Genomic DNA, 17212 nt, shown 5'->3' on the forward strand with positions numbered 1-17212 from the left:
TGCAGGGCCTGTGCTTAGAGGAAGAGGGGAGGGAGGAAGGTTGCAAGGAGGGACAGCCTGTTACAAAATTCAAGGTCTTTAAAAATTAATATGCAAACAATAGCTTGGGGTAGATTCATACTGAGTAGTACCTTGGGAAGGGGCCTAAACTATACCAGTTGACCATCACTTTATTGCACAAGAACTGAAAGCTTTATTGATAGGTATTCACCTTGGATGTCTGAATTTTGGATGTTGCTTTCCTTTTATAAGATGATCTGAATACGTGAAACTTCACTATTCTGAAGATGTAGACATAGTAGATAAAACACATTTGCTTGGGCCTAAATTGGCCAGAGTGTCTCACTGATCTGCCCTCTTGGATCCAGAGAAAAAGGCCTTGTGTGACTGGAAGCCTCCTTCACAAGCAGAGAATGACGACATGCAGTTATGATAAGGCCTGTGGCTGAATAGATCACTCAAGAAAACACCCCACTGTCTACCTGTCTACAAGAGACTGGCTGTTGGCAGCCCCTGGGGAGCCATGCTGAACCAGGGTCCCCAGGCCAGACTTAACACTCCCACCAAAGTCCGCACCCAGAGGGCTGATTCTTTGTGCTTGGCACTGTGCTTGGTACCTGGAGCCCAGTGCCTGATATATATACTCTCAATAACTGACTGCCAAGTAAATGACAATGTCCACACTTCCCAAGGTCAGACCAGTGCTGGCTCTTCAACATTATGCAGTCACACAAAAGAAGTAGCTGAAGACACTTTTCATAGATGCCATGATACTCTACATGGAAAACCCGAAGGACTCCACCAAAAGGCTGCTAGAACTGACACATGAATTCAGCATAGTTGCAGGGTACAAAATCAATGTACAGAAATTGGTTGCATTTCTATACACCAATAATGAAGCAACAGAGAAATCAAGAAATTGATCCCATTTACAAGTGCACCAAGAACCATAAAATACCTAGGAACAAACCTAACCAAAGAATAAAAGATTTGTATGTTGGAAACTATAGAACACTTATGAAGGAAATTGAAAAAAAACACAAATGGAAAAACATTCCATGCTCATGGATTGGAAGAACAAATATTGTTAAAATGTCAGTACTACCCAAAGCAATCTACATATTCAATCCAATCCCAATTAAAATTGCACCAGCATTCTTCTCAAAGCTATAACAAACAGTCCTAAAATCTGTATGGAACCACAAAAGACCCCAAATAGTCAAAGTAATATTGAAAAAGAAAACCAAAGCAGGAGGCATCACAATCTCAGACTTTAGCTTCTATTACAAAGCTGTAATCATCAAGACAGTATGGTATTGGCACAAAAATAGACACATAGACAAAAGGAATAGAATAGAGTACCCAGAATTAGACCCACAAATGTATGGCCAACTAATCTTTGACAAAGCAGGAAAGAGCATCCAATGGAAAAAAGTCTCCGATGCTGGGAGAACTGGACATCAACATACAGAAGAATGAAACTAGACCACTTTCTTATACCATACACAAAAATAAACACAAAATGGATGAAAGACCTAAATGTGAGACAGGAAACCATCAAAACCCTACAGGAGAAAGCAGGAAAAAACCTCTCTGGCCTCAGCCGCAGCAATTTCTTGCTCGACACATCTCCAAAGGCAAGGGAAACAAAAGCAAAAATGAACTACTGGCACCTCATCACGACAAAATCTTCTGCACTGCAAAGGAAACAATCAACAAAACTAAAAGGCAACTGACAGAATGGGAAAAGATATTTGCAAATGACATATTGGATAAAGGGCTAGGATGCAAAATCTATAAAGAACTTACCAAACTCAACACCTGAAAAACAAATGATCCAGTGAAGAAATGGGCAGAAGACATGAATAGACACTTTTCCAAAGAAGGCATTCAGATGGCCAACAGACACATGAAAAGATGCTGAATATCACTCATCATCAGGGAAATAAAAATCAAAACCACACTGAGATACCAGCTCACACTGGTCAGAGTGGCTAAAATGAACAACTCAGGAAACAATAGATGCTGGCAAAGATATGGAGAAACGGGAACCCTCTTGCACTGTTGCACTCGTGCGGCCACTCTGGAAAACAGTGTGGAGGTTCCTCAAAAAATTAAAAATAGAACTACCCTACAACCCAGCAATAGCACTACTAGGAATTTATCCAAAGGATACAGGAGTGCTGATTCATAGGGGCACATGTACCCCAATGTTTATAGCCACACTTTCAACAACAGCCAAATTATGGAAAGAGCCTAAATGTCCATCAACTAATGAATGGATAAAGATGTATTTTATATCTATAATGGAATACTGCTTGGCAATGAAAAAGAATGAAATCATGCCATTTGTAGCAAGGTGGATGGAACTGAAAGTTATTATGCGGAGTGAAATAAGTCAGAGGACAGATCATGTTTTCACTCATATGTGGATCTTGAGAAACTTAACAGAAGACCATGGGGGGAGGGAAGGGGGAAAAAAAGTTACAAACAGGGAGGGAGAAAGGCAAACCATAAGGGACTCTTAAATACAGTAAACAATCTGAGGGTTGATGGGGGAGGGTGGGGGAGAGGGAAAAATGGGTGATGGGCATTGAGGAGGGCACTTGTTGAGATGAGCACTGGGTATTATATGTAAACAATGAACCATAGGAATCTACCCCAAAAACCAGGAGCACACTTTACACACTGTATGTTAGCCAATCTGACAATACATTATACTTTAAAAAATCATAATATTAAAGAAGAATCCTATTTTGAAAAAAAAAAAAAAAAGTAGCTAAAGAGTAGCCAGTATGGGAATGTTTAGAGAAAAGTCTGGAAGGAAACAAGCCGTTAGCAGTGCTTACCTCTCTTTTAAGAGGCAGAGGCAAATGTTAAGACAACACTTGCTTTTGTGCTATTTTTTTTTCAAATGAGAATATATTCATTTTATTTCTTGTAACTAAACACATATTTTTGTAAAAGAAAAGAAACGGATTCTCCCATTTCAGGAGGCCATCTCTGTGCCTCCAAAATTGCCAACTTGGAAATTTGACATGGAGGCCAGGGATCTTGTTGGCTTGAGGTCCTGAGTGGAAAGGTTTTCAGGTCACGTCTTCAGGAGCAAGTGTGGGGCCTGGAAGAGGTGGGGAAGGAGAGGTATGGTGGACCAATTTGCATGGAGGTCCTGTCCTGACACAAGAGCCAGTTTTGCTAATGCCCACTGGCCTGAGAGTAGAAGGGTCTTAGGAAAGGGGGCTCAGGGCTACTTGCTTCTAAGAGTCTGACACGGGACTGGTCACTATTTCTTATTTTTGCTTCTCAGAGCATAAAACTAGTTCTGACTGACTATACTTGAGAAATCTCTGGGAACACAGGAGCAGGAAGAAGCAGCTTTATTTCCATGGTAGAGATAACCAAATCCCTAAAACTGATACTATGGAAGAAGGTCTAGAATAACTAATGTAAATTCATGCTACTGTTGCAGATTAACAACAACATTAGACACTCGGATGAAGTGTCCTGGAACCATGTATCCATGTGCATTCTAAATGGAGGTGGCATTCGGTCACCCATTGACGAGCGGAACAACGGTATGCTTCCCAGGCTCAGGGTGTCAGCTCAGGTCTCTCTCTGACCGTGCCCCTGGGTGGCCTCAGCTCATCTGTCCTGTCAGCCATGTACCACAATGTCAGCCTCTCCAGTTTCGGTTAACTGCTACTCAAGTCAGTGCCTAAGCAGAAGGGCACACACATGCTTGTGTGTTCTCATATGTATTCACACAGAGTGGAGAGCGAGGGTGAATGGAACCCAATCTTGATCTAAACTTCTGACACACAAAGCCAAATGCTAATTATTGCTGATTACCAACAGCCGCCTCCTTGATACCTGGAAAGAGAAAGGGACAAACTGTCCATGTTCTGTGCTGGAAAAAAACAAAAACAAAACAAAACAAAAAAAACAACAACACCCTACTGGATTAAATTCTTTTAGTGCATTTACAGATATCCAGGATCTTGCATGGTAAAACAAACCAACTAGTCAGATATTCAAACCGCTCTTGCAGTCTTCCCTGATCTGCTGTCAAACCAGGTAGTCTCAGTGTAAAGCCCCAAGCTCATCTCATTGTCAAACAAGGACAGGTGGCAGGGACACACCGCCTGTCTGGAGGAACTGGGCAATGCTCAACACCCACTGAAGACCCAGCTATAAGCCAGAGATCCAGGGCAGAGCACTGGTGATTTTGGAGCCACAGCCATTTATGAGCGCCTGCCATCTTGCCCAGTGGTTGAGAGCATGGCCAGAGGCCTCTTGAATCCATTCCCTCCCTGAGTGTCAGGAACCACTCACACAGCTGATGCTGTACTAATAGCCTTCCAATAGCCTCTTGTCTCCCTCATCTCCACCAACCCTAAAGGAACCTGGTCTTGGGGTAATCTTATTCTCAAGCTGTTTTCCTTCTCACCCCATCTACAACTACCGTCAGGCACAATTACCTGGGAGAACCTGGCTGCTGTGTTGCCCTTCGGAGGAACCTTTGACCTGGTCCAATTAAAAGGCTCCACCCTGAAGGCGGCCTTTGAGCACAGCGTGTACCGCTATGGCCAGTCCACTGGAGAGTTCCTGCAGGTGGGCGGTAAGTCACCCTTTGAAGTGAAGTGGGTTTGTCCTGCTGGTTGGCTTAGTTCCTCACTCCCCAGGACCTCCACTGCCAGATTTGTTTAGGTTTTCCCCCCACCCAGCATGAATGCATAGTCTCTCAATGGTCATGGGCTCCCAGACCAACTGAGATTAGGTCAGGGTCAACGCCTCAATGCCTTGGCAATGAGCAGTAGTTGCTACGCCTGATTTGGATGTCAGATAGACTCACTATAGGAGCTGGCCCTCCAGACTCTAAGCAGGTCAGCGGCCTTGAGGTCTAGTTTCTATTAAAATCTTAGTTGTTTAAACACTCAGTATTCTTTTGTAGAAAAAAACCAAAACCACCATTCTCTGTTCTATTCATAATTGCCTGGTACCATGCAGAGGTTCAAAAGAATTCAATATCCAATCAGTATTAGCAAGGATGATGTCTGGGAGGGGCGGCCGACTACATAGACACATCGGAACACCTGTTTCTAGTTCCACTGTGACGTGGGACAGGTCTTCAACCTCTCTGAATGTTCTGAAAACATCTGCCCTGCTCATCTCATGGATCACAGTGAAAACTGAATGAAAATAAATGCTTCCCAAATTGCCAAGGACTTGTGAATGTGAAACACTTTTGTCAATAATAACTTCCACAGTCCAACGAATTAATCGTTAAATTTATAACCTTGATACTGATACCATAATTTGCCCCCCCCCTTTTTTTTTTTTTACTGTAGATGGTGGGCCTCACTTGATAGTGTGATTGCTTTGTCAAGTCCTCCTTCTACAGAACCCCCAACTCTTTGGATTGAGGGGGGGAGCTGCAGATGGTGGTGGAGCCATGGCCTAACGCCTGTGGGATAACCCACACATTCTTCACTTTTCCAGGAGAGACATGGGGGGAACAACAGGGTTTTGATGCTCCATCACAGTGCTGGGTAGTTACATGTCTTGTGAAAGTCATCCAAACCCAAATTATTATCATTTAGTAGTCTTCAAAATTAGAACAAATGTTCTGTACCTCTCATCTATTTCTCATTTTCCAAAGCCATTGAACCAAGTGGCTGACCAACTCATTTAGGATTTTAAAAAGATGTGGTTTCTCCCTGCACTGTTACCCCTTGCCCATACTGAGGCAGAGCCAGTTTTCCTCCCAGTGGTTCTCAGACCTCCCAAGACTCAAGGATAAACCTAACCGAGAAATGCAAACGCAATCTAACCAAATGCTGCAATGTCACCTCAATTCTTGCTGAAATTTCACTCAAGCTCAAACTCAGTGAAAACCAAGCCCAGTGCCCCAATTCCATATTTTGGCCAAATCTCTTTCTTAGAAAACAGAAATTTCCCTCTGGATCCAGTGAAAACATACAGATTCTTTTCTTTTCTAGGAATTCATGTGGTGTATGATCTTTCCCGAAAACCTGGGGACAGAGTGGTCAAATTGGATGTTCTTTGCACCCAGTGTCGAGTGCCCAGTTATGAGCCTCTCAGAATGGATGAGATATATAAGGTTATCCTTCCAAGCTTCCTTGCCAATGGTGGAGATGGATTCCAGATGATAAAAGATGAAGCATTAAGACACGACTCTGGTAAGCACAAGTGTCTCTTCCTCTCCCTACTCCAAAGTACTCCAGAACAAAACTGGGCCAAAGAGGGAAGCTACTCAGGATGCCAGGACTGCAGTGCCAGAAATCAGATCCTGCCCCTTTGTTGCCGCCTCCCTCCTGCTTTGTTGGAAAATAGCAGCACTGCATTGGAGAATATGTGCCCTACCCCTCTTCGGCACACGTAGCCACCCATCCAAGCCCAAAATGTTTTAAAATTCTGTTAAGTATGTATAAACAGCTATTTAAATTGTGAAGTATCAATGGGTTTTGCACTTAACGAGAAACCTCATCTCTAGAACTTTAGATTGGATCTGGAAAATCCTATAAGCTTTCTTGAAGCTTTTAGTGTGAATAGGTTAGGTAGGAGTAGATGGGCTGTGCTCCCCTCCCCCTTTTTAGCACATTGGGTTGGTGGAGTATTGAAAGGAACAACCACACCTGACCTCAGTATTTTTGGCAGCATTTAGGGTCATTATACTGCAACCTCACTTTTAAAAACCATATGGAAGTTGGCTGATGGTAGATTTGAGTCCCACAGAGGCCCAGAGGATACCACCAGCACAGGGCCATTAAAAAAAAAAAAAAAAAAAAAACCACTTCACATGCATGAAGTCCATTGATCCATTGATAGAATATACTACCCCTTCCTCTTCTCTAGGGCAGAAGCCAACGTGCTTATAAAGCATGTGCACAGCTTTGCATCTCCAGAAAAGAGCTCTGGTACTTCCTCGTCAGCTTTCCTGTGGTGGGCCTGCTGTTTCAGCCTCTTGTTTCAAGGAGGGTGGAGAGCGGAGCCAGGGCAAAGGAGGCAGCCTTCCTGCCAGGAAAGATGCTAGCTACTTCTGTACATTCCATGAAAGACGATGGAAGCACAGGCTTTACAGAGGTGTCCTCTTGGGTCCCACATGAGACAGAGGCTGGGGGCTGTGCAGACTAAACCCAGACTAAGTTTGAGAGAGGAGCTCACATAGAAGGCTGAGGAAGCCTTGGCCCTAAGGGTTCTCAACCCTAGCTGTGTATCAGACTTAGTTGGAGAACATTTTAAATTAAATATCAATACTTTGGCCCCAGCTTTTAAGAGATTCCAATATAATTGTGTTGGGGAAAAGACTCTTCCAGCAATTCTAATGCAGGGATGAGAACCACTGCAGAGAGTTCTTTTTAAAAATACTAGTGTATTTTTTTTTGTGGAGGTATAATTGACATATAACACAATGTTTTTTTTGTTTGTTTGTTTGTTTTTTCAACGTTTATTTATTTTTGGGACAGAGAGAGTCAGAGCATGAACGGGGGAGGGGCAGAGAGAGAGGGAGACACAGAATTGGAAACAGGCTCCAGGCTCCGAGCCATCAGCCCAGAGCCTGACGCGGGGCTCGAACTCACGGACCGCGAGATCGTGACCTGGCTGAAGTCGGACGCTTAACCGACTGCGCCACCCAGGCGCCCCAACACAATGTTTTAATTTCAGGTGTACATGGTTCAATATATGTATGTATTGCAAAATGATCACAATGTCTAGTTAACATCATACAGTCACTAATTTTTTTCTCTTGTGAGGTAAACTTTTAAGATCTGCCCTTGTAGCAACTTTCAATATGCAATACAGTATGGACTCTAGTCATCATGCTGTACATTACATCCCTATGACTTATTTGTGACTGGAAGTCTGGATTTTTAACCCCCTTCACCCATTTTTCCCACCCCCCTACCCCCACCTCTGGCAACCGCCAGTCTGTTCTCTATATATGCAAGTTTGGTTTTGTGGCTGTTGTTTAATTCCACATACAAGTGAGAGGAGATGGTATTCGTCTTTCTCTGATAGATTTCATTTAGCACAATGCTCTCAAGGTGTATCCGTGTTATCGCAAAAGGCAATATTTCATTCTTTTAATGGCTGAATAGTATTCCTTGTGTGGAATCACATTTTCTTTATCCATTCATCTACCACAGACACTTAGTGTTTTCTCCCTATTTTGTCTATTATAAATAATGCTGCAGTGAACATGGGGGCGCATGTTACTTTTTGAATTAGTGTGTTTTCTTCAAATACTCTAAAGTGGAATTGCTGGATCATACAATGGTTCTATTTTTGATTTTTTGAGGGGCTTCCATACTGTTTCCCATAGTGACTACATCAAGTACATTCCCACCAATAGTGCACAAGGGTGCACTTTCCACATCCTTGCCAACACTTGTTATTTCTAGTCTTTTTGATAATAGCCATTCTAAACAGAGAAGGGATATCCCTGTGGTTTTGATTTGCATTTCCCCGATGATTAGTGATATTCAGTATCTCTTCATGTATCTGTTGGGCATCTATAGGTCTCCTTTGGAAAATCTATTCAGATCCTCTGCCCATTTTTTAATCAGATTTTTATTTTGTTTTTCTTTTGAGTTCTAGGAGTTCTTTATATATTTTGGGTATTAACTGCTTATCAGATATATGATCTGTTGAGTGGTATTTTTAAAACAAAATTTTGTCAGGTCCCTATGGGTTTGTTGTAGTTATAGGCAATTAGTATTTATCAGGTCTCCTCTCTTTTGGAAATGAAGTCTCCATTGTCTGTCAATTATGCGAAAATGACTTCTGACCAGGCAAGCAGAAGGAAGCCACTTTTATGTCTCAACTAATTGCTCTCAACCATTTCCCTAATGCCCTTGTTTTGGAGTGGTTCAAAAGCAATATTAAAGGTCAACAACCTTTTGAGATGACTATTCCCTCCAGTTATCTAGTAGTCAACAGTGGGCACATTTCACATCTGGAACATGAAAAAGCAATCAAATTCTTTGCACCTGTAATCACTTTTCTTGTCTTTTGTGACATTTTATCCTTGCTTATGAAAGTAGTATCTTCCCTCTTACAATTACAAAAGACTTTAGAGAAATACGTTGGTTTTCCCACCTCTTACTCTTAATTGGTAATTACTTATTCTGTAGTTAAAATAATGTATATATGTTTTCCAGGTGACCAAGATATCAACGTGGTTTCTGGATATATCTTAAAAATGAAAGTAATTTATCCAGCAGTTGAAGGTCGGATCAAGTTTTCTGCAGGAAGTCATTGTCGTGGAAGCTTTTCTCTAACATTTCTTTCCTTTTTGGCAGTGAGCATTGTTTTATACCAGTAGCCATAAATTCCTCTTGCCATTAATGTGTGGAACTGCATTTTTTTTTTTTCAAGTGAGATTCAAGTCTGCATTTTAGGTACTGGCTTGGTGATGGCACAGACCATCTTTGCTGGCCCCCAGAAGCTGAGGCTGGAGGCCTGTAAATGAAGACACTGACATCATTACTCAGGATCAGCAAGTCACTGAACACACAGGAAAAAATGAAAATGAGCCCTTTGAGGGGAAAGCCAACCATCTTTAGTTTACATATGCAAATTTTAATAAAACTTATATTAACAATTTTAAACCACAGAAATCATTTTTTTAATATCCATTTTAATCCACCAAACAATTTATGTTTACATAGAACTCTATCCTTTACAAGGCAGTTTTTATCTTATTTGATGCCTATAACTTTTTTTGGTGGGCAAGGCAGGCGATGTTTTTCCCATTTGGCCGACAGGGAAACTGAAACTCAGAAAGAGCTGACTTGTTCAAAGCCATACAGCTGAAAGTGACAAATCTAAGACCTGCACCCAGGTCTTCTGACCTCAAGTCCAGACTCTTTCAACTACATCCAGTTGCTGTTCAGAAAGATACTTAATGGTCTCCTCTGCTCATAACTGTCAATGGCATCAAGCTCCTGGATGACAAGTCTCTGCTTTATTTCATATCTCTAACTTTTCCCTTTTTAGATCTTGTTGTTACATTGAGTTTCATGGACTTAAACACAGGCAGCATTCTCTCCTGTACCACCCATGTGCCTTTAACAAGTCAGGGAACAAACAGTGCAGCAGCAGATGATGGGAAAGGCCAGAGCCTGCAAAAAATAGTCCAGGGGCAGGGAGAAAGGAAAAGGAAGAACAGGACACCCGGGACATATTTACATTATGGAAGAAAAGGAGCTAAAGGGCATTTAGATTTGTTAAAGAGATATTTGCTAAGGAGTAGCAGAAGAGTGCCTGATACATAGTATTACCTGTGAATAATTGTATGAGATTCCATCACTTCTGCCTCTGTGCTCTTTCCACCCTTCTTTCTAATGTGAGGGTATGAGAACCTTTTAAGATAAGGTGTGATTCTAAACTTGTACCTGTTCTCCCCAGCAAGATGCCAGCACTTACCCTAGTCTCTGTCTCTCTCTCTCTCTCTCTCTGTCCCTTCTCATCCCCCACCCCAGTTATGGAAAACTCAGAGGGGAGACAAGGATTGATTTTTAAGTGTTATACGTAGTAAGTTTGAAGTCAGATCTGCCTGCAAATCTGGACACTCTTAAGTCATGCTCAAGTATGAATGAATATGAGAACTCCTGCCTGGGAGTGAGCCCCTGAGTGGGTGTTCAGGAAAACACCCAAACTGATGAAATGATTTATAACCAAAAGAACAAATACTTGCTTAAGGTGGTCGTGAGACCATGTGAGCCTGCTCAGCATTGCATAAACTTCAGTGAGAAATGGGAGCCTTCACCTTAAAAAATGGTGAGCAGGGGCACCTGGGTGGCTTAGTCAGTTAAGCATCCAGCTTCGGTCCAGGTTATGGTTCATGGGTTGGAGCCCCGTGTCGTGCTCCCTGCTGTCAGCACAGAGCCTTCTTTAGATCCTCTCTCTCCTCTCTCTGTCCCTTCCCCTGTATATGCTTTCTCTCTCTCTCTCAGAAATAATAAATGAAAAAAAAAAATGGTGAGCAAACAGCAGCTAGAGGTTTGGAGAGGGAGTGTTTGTTAATGTTTACAAATATTAAGTACTGATACAAAATATACTTTAAAAATTTTATAACATCTTTAAAAAGGCTGCTGCAGTAAAATAATGCCCTCAGTTCTATGCATATACAGATTAGCTATAAGCAAATGTCAATAGGATTGGAAGAGGAAAATTAGAGAAAGGTGCATTTGGAGTATACTTTTATGCTTGGCCAGTAAAATACAATGAATCCTATTAGAGCACAAATTTTTAAAGAACATTTTTGTAAGTTTTCTAAATATATGTGCATATATTGTGCAGTGGTTTAAGAAATGACCTCAAACACTTTACAGCTGTAGATTCAATTGTGCAATAAAACTGAAGATATGCTCCTTGTCTTTGGTAGTTATTTCTTCTCTCAAGCAAACATTATAACCTGGGACAATACAACTGAAGGAAAACTTTTGATGGTTTATCACTGGTATCATTTCTCTTGATCATAAGTCCCTTGCCATTTGATAACCTTCCCTAGCCCCCTTTTCAGCCAAAACAACAAGAAGAAAAATGCATGCAATTTTTAGATAAGAGAAAACAGTAAATAAAGGATATTTTAAATAATACTCTTATATTTTCTGGCTTTCATATACAGAATCTAATGTAGAAATTGTTTTGAGGCTTGTAGTTGTTTACTAAAAATAAAAATGCCCAAGTTGGACAATGTTGGGGATTTAAGTAATTTGTCTGAACTGGCTGTGCATCTAAGAATCTTCTTCAGGCATATTGATAAATAAACCAATTGTTCTGTCTTGATCAAATGGATCCGTTAAATCCATTTGGTGCCAGAAGTGCCTTCAGCAGTTTCTAACAAAGAATAAGCAGGGTTTCTTAGAAGAAAGTTGAGACTGCCAACAGTTGCCCATTAGGAAAAGTTGCTCCCTTGAGGAGTCTGTGGTCCATGGATAGATCCATGGCTACACTTCCCAAAATTAGGAAAGTTTCCTGATTAGTTATCTGGGCCTGCTGTAATAAATTGACATAAACTGGATGGCTTAAACAACAAAAATTTATAGTCTCACCCTTCTGGAGGTCAGAAGCCTGAGATCAAGTTGGCAAGGTTGTTTCCTTCTGAAGACTGTCGTGAAGAATCTACTCCAAGCCTCTCCTAGCTTCTGGTAGCATCAGGCATTCCTTGCCTTATAGCTGGTATTTTCCCTCTGTTTTTACATCCTTTTCCCTCTGTATGTCTGTCTCTATGTCCAAATTTCCCCTATTTATAAGAACAAAGTCATACTGTATTAGGCCCACTGTAATGACTTAATTTTAGTCACCTAAAAAAAACACTATTTCCAAATAAGGTCACATTCACAGGAAATGGGGATAAGGGCCCAAGCCCCACCATCTTTTCAGGGGACACAGGGGAGTCATCCTTGGTGGCTCCCGTTTTCTCAAACTCACATTATGTCCCTGGGTAAATCTTGCTTCCCAACACACACACACACACACACACACACACAGGCACACAACACCCTTCACAAGTACTACCTTGCTTCAAATCACTGCCACTTCTGAATTGCTTCAGCAGCCTCCTAAATGAGTTGGTCTCCACTTCTGCTTCACTCTAGTCAGTTCCCAACATTCTCAATTCAGCAGCCAAGGTGATGTCTTACAGTATTAAGCAAGACTGTGTTGCTCAATGGCTCAAAATCTTTTTACCACACTCCCAGTAAAAGCAACAATAAATTATCCCAATGGCCTACAAGGCCCTCTGTGATCTGGTTTCCCATTACTTCTCTGACATTATTTCTCTTCACTCTCCCTGATGTGGCCACACTGATCTCCGTGCTATTCTTCCTACAAAACACTCTCCCACTCAAACCTTTGCATTTGCTATTTTCTCTACTTGGAACATGGACTCCTACATACCTGCATTACCTGATTTCTCACTTCCTTCAAGTCTTTTCCAAGGTCCCAGACCCCGCCATTTAAAACTGCAACCCTCCCCCATATTCCCCTCCTTAGTTCAAAATGTTTCTTCTGAGCACTTATTTTCTAAGATACTATAATTTCCTTATTTATCTTATTGTCTGTCTCTTGGAGTTTGAATGTAGGCTTCTAAAATTTTTTTTTTTCAACGTTTATTTATTTTTGGGACAGAGAGAGACAGAGCATGAACGGGGGAGGGGCAGAGAGAGAGGGAGACACAGAATCGAAACAGGCTCCAGGCTCCGAGCCATCAGCCCAGAGCCTGACGCGGGGCTCGAACTCCCAGACCGCGAGATCGTGACCTGGCTGAAGTCAGACGCTTAACCGACTGCGCCACCCAGGCGCCCCTGAATGTAGGCTTCTAAATGCACAAATAATATCCCTAGCTTATCTAAAACTGCCTGGCACATGGGTGAGTGTGCACTACACACGAATAAACTGAATGAACTGTGTATAATTCCTTCCCTTGTACCTTTCTGCCACCCTCCTCCTCACTCAGTCCAAAAGCCACACACACAGTCCTTTTCTCTGGTCTCACCCCTCCAGAGAATACAGATAATTAAGTTTTCTCTACCTACAGAAGACACCCTTTTCATTACGCAGAGTGTTTGACTCTTCTTTAACCTCTCTACAACCAAAAGGCCAATTAAGTTACCCCTAAGGACAGCTGCCTTTCTCCAAAAATTTAATTCCCTTGTTCCTTAATATGAAGGTAATTATAACTTTTCTAACAGTATTCCTTTTTCTCCCTTGTTTTGTTCTTCAACATCAGGGATTAGCAAACTGCAGCCTGAGAGCCAAATCCTGCCTGCCACGGCTTTATGTAAATAGGGTGTCATTGGAATACAAATACATCCACTACATAGAGTGTTTGATAGGAAAAAAAAAATCATAAATATCAAATTAACAAAAGTGAAATTAAAAAAAAAAAAAAACAACTAGTTTTCACTGGAGCTCATGGGCCTCAGGTTAAAGATTTCTTCTCTGTGTATCCAGCACTGCCAAAGAGATAACTGGGTACGTTACAGACAGCATACTCCTTGACACAGAAGTATAATGAACTGGCAAGAACTATTCATTTGCTCATTCATTCAGTCAATCATTTTTATTCCAATGTTGACTATATCTGAAATTACAATTTGTGTATATATCATTACACACTCTGCTAAAAACAGAAGCAAATTAGATTTCTATTTATATTTCTACAATAGAATCAAATGGTTTTTACTAAGTCAAAAATGATCATTTAAGTGGTTGCTTTCAATCATTTCTCAGGATCTTCTGATATCTATAACTAATTATACTTAAAACACAATTTTAATGTCCTTTAAATATCTGAAAATGTCTTCCCATCTATTTAATTTCATTTTATCCCCTCAACCAGAAACACTGATAGTTGTTTCTATTAAACACATTTCAAAATGTGAAGCTCATGCACAAGAGAACACACATAAAGATAGGAAGGAATGTACAAAGTAAAATATATGAAATGACTGGGTAACATACTTTTTAAAAGGATCCAAAGAGTGACTACTTTTGGAAATAAAAGCTCTTTTTATGGGGCAACACTAACAAGGACAAGATGAGAGACAAATCGAAGTTTGAATTCTAACTTCACTACTCTCTCTGGCTTCAATATCCTTACCTATAATATAGGAATAATACCATCTCACAGTTACTATGATGGATGATAAAACGTGATAGTGAATATAAAATGCCTTGCCAACAGAGATTGCATCTGGTTCCTTTTCCTTTGATAATATGAATAATTAATTTTGTATGTGTAGATTTTTATACACATTTTCTTTAAATAGAGCTCAGCCACTGCTATGGATGGAACTGTGCCTTCCTAAAATTCGTATGTTGAAGCCCAAAACCACCTTGTGACTGTCTTTGGAGATGGGGCTTTTAGGAAGTAATTAAGGTTAAATGAGGTCATAAGAGTGGGACCCTAACCAACTGGACTGATGCCCTTATAAGGAGAGAGAGAGAGAGAGAGAGAGAGAGAGAGAGAGAGAGAAAGCAAGCTCTTTCCTTCTCTCCTCCCACAAAGGTACACAGAGAGGTCAGGAGCACATGTGAGAAGGCAGCTATCTGCAAGCCAAAGGAAGAGGCCTCACAATGAAACCTACCTTGGATTCTAGCCTCCAGAACTATGAGAAATAAATTTGTTGTTAGAGCCACACAGTCTGTGGTATTTTGTTATAGAAGCCCAAGCAGAATGATACACTCCTAAGAACATTTTTCTCACCTAAATAAAGAGAATATGACGATTTATAGGACAGTAGGTGAGAATGAGATAACAAGGGCAGTGAAATATTTTTTCCAGCTCACCATGACATTTTAAATAACAGTGCTTAAAATGCTATGGATTCAAATGTGAAGAGTTAACCTGATTAACTTTCCATCTGTCCCTGAGAAATCAGTAAATGTTTAAGGCTTTGTATTAAAGTACCAACTCACAGAAACTCATACATATACTAGAATCTTGAAACAATTAAAAATATAATAAAACTGGGGTGCCTGGGTGGCTCACTGGGTTAAGCGTCCAACTCTTGATTTCAGCTCAGGTCACGATCTCACAAACTGTGAAATCAAGCCCCAGGTCAGGCTCTGTGCTGACAGCAAGGAGCCTGCTTGGGATTCTCTCTCTGCCTCTCCCCCATTCACATGCATGAACATGCTCTCTCTCTCTCTCAAAATAAATAAACATTTTTTAAAAAATTTACAACACCAGGACACTTGAGTGGCTCAGTTGGTTAAGCGTCCAACTTCAGTTCAGGTCATGACCTCGTGGCTCCATAAGTTTGGGCCCCACATCAGACTCTATTGTCAGTGTGGAACCTGCTGCGGATCCTCTGTCTCCCTCTCTCAGCCCTTCCCTCACTCATGCATGTACTCTCTCTCAAAAATAAACATTAAAAAAATTCCAACACCTAATAACCACTTTTTTTGGAAAAAAAAATAAGTAAACAGTATTAAACAGGTTAGATTTCCAAATTATATTTAGAGTTCCCTATTACCCAGCTTAGTATCTAATACATAGTTGAAACTCAATAAATATAGCCTGAATGAATGCTACGACCAATTAGCAAACACAAAATGCTCGATCTTGAAAGACAAACTTGTTTTAAGGAGAAAAGTATAGCATGGGAGGGAACTATAAGTAGAATTCCGAACACTGACTCTAATCTTTTAATTTAACTTTCCTCAAGGGGAGCCTGGGTGGTTCAGTTGGTTAAGCATCTGACTTTGGCTCAGGTCATAATCTCACATTTCATGGGCTTGAGCCCCGTGTCTGACTCTGTGCTGTCAGACCAGAACCTGGAGCCTGCTCTTGATTCACTATCTCCCTCTCCTTCTGCCCCTCCCCCTCTTTTGCTCAGTCTCCCTCTCAAAAATAAACAAACATTAAAAAAAATTTTTTAATTAGGGCGCCTGGGTGGCTTGGTTGGTTCAGTGTGGACTTCAGCTCAGGTCATGATCTCACATTTCGTGAATTCAAGCCCCACATCGGGCTCTGTGCTGACAGCTCAGAGCCTGGAGCCTGCTTCAGATTCTCTATCTCCATCTCTCTGCCTGTCCCCCACTCGTCACTCACTCTCTCTCAAAATTAAATAAACATTTTAAAAATTAAAAAAAAATTAACTTCCCTCAAGAAATACAATTAATTCTGTATTTTCCTTTTGGAGAGATAATAGACAATATAATCCAAAAATCTACTTAACTAAATTGTTATATAAGATTTTGGAATATAGCTACATTCATTCAGTAATATATAGCTGCAACCACACCATCAGAAATATCTGTTTGTAGTCAGTTTTCACACTTAAAAAGGGCAATAACCTGTCAATCCAGCAAGAGTAAGGAAAAGTGCTTTGTTTCTTAAGAAAAACTCATAAAGGATGTCTTCTTTATAAACACATAGTTACCTGTGTAGAAAATAGGGGCAAAAAAAAAGATACATCTACTAAAATGTATTAACTCTAAATAAGAAAGCAAATCAGATCTTACTACAATTTCTCCACACTAAACATAATTATTTTCAAAGTGATACAATACAAAGATTATTGGTCCTATCTGTTTGCCCTACCTCTTTAAAAAATGGCAATAGTAGGGGTACCTGGGTGGCTCAGTCAGTTAAGCATCCGACTCTTGATTTTGGCTCTGATTGTGATCTCACAGTTCTTAAGGTCAGTCTCCACATTGTCAGCTTGGGATTCTC

The 17212-nt window shown here is 40.8% G+C and overlaps 2 protein-coding genes across 7 annotated transcripts in view; one reads left to right on the forward strand and one right to left on the reverse strand.

Moving 5' to 3' along the window:
* NT5E (5'-nucleotidase ecto) overlaps positions 1-9632 on the forward strand; it is a 49017-nt gene extending 39385 nt beyond the window's left edge. Inside the window, exons 6-9 of one of the 2 annotated variants that reach the window (XM_040474096.1) lie at positions 3470-3575; positions 4469-4618; positions 6000-6200; positions 9183-9632. In XM_040474096.1, the coding sequence (XP_040330030.1) occupies positions 3470-3575; positions 4469-4618; positions 6000-6200; positions 9183-9346 (621 nt within the window). In that variant the 3' untranslated portion in view covers positions 9347-9632. The remainder of the gene's footprint in view (positions 1-3469; positions 3576-4468; positions 4619-5999; positions 6201-9182) is intronic. The other variant, XM_040474097.1, reaches the window with a different exon arrangement.
* The window catches only part of SNX14 (sorting nexin 14), a 102312-nt gene that overhangs the window by 6055 nt on the left and 79045 nt on the right, over positions 1-17212 (reverse strand). For 3 of the 5 annotated variants that reach the window (XM_040474090.1, XM_040474091.1, XM_040474089.1), the window contains 2 exons: positions 15120-15238; positions 10914-12271 (listed from right to left, as the gene is read on the reverse strand). In XM_040474090.1, the coding sequence (XP_040330024.1) occupies positions 15128-15238 (111 nt within the window). In that variant the 3' untranslated portion in view covers positions 10914-12271; positions 15120-15127. Of the gene's footprint in view, positions 1-3360; positions 3871-10913; positions 12272-15119; positions 15239-17212 lie in introns of those variants that run through there. The other 2 variants (XR_005789869.1, XR_005789868.1) reach the window with 2 other exon arrangements.

This window comes from Herpailurus yagouaroundi, unplaced genomic scaffold (assembly GCF_014898765.1).
Source record: "Herpailurus yagouaroundi ecotype Mexico unplaced genomic scaffold, PumYag 139, whole genome shotgun sequence".
Classification (NCBI taxonomy): domain Eukaryota; kingdom Metazoa; phylum Chordata; class Mammalia; order Carnivora; family Felidae; genus Herpailurus; species Herpailurus yagouaroundi.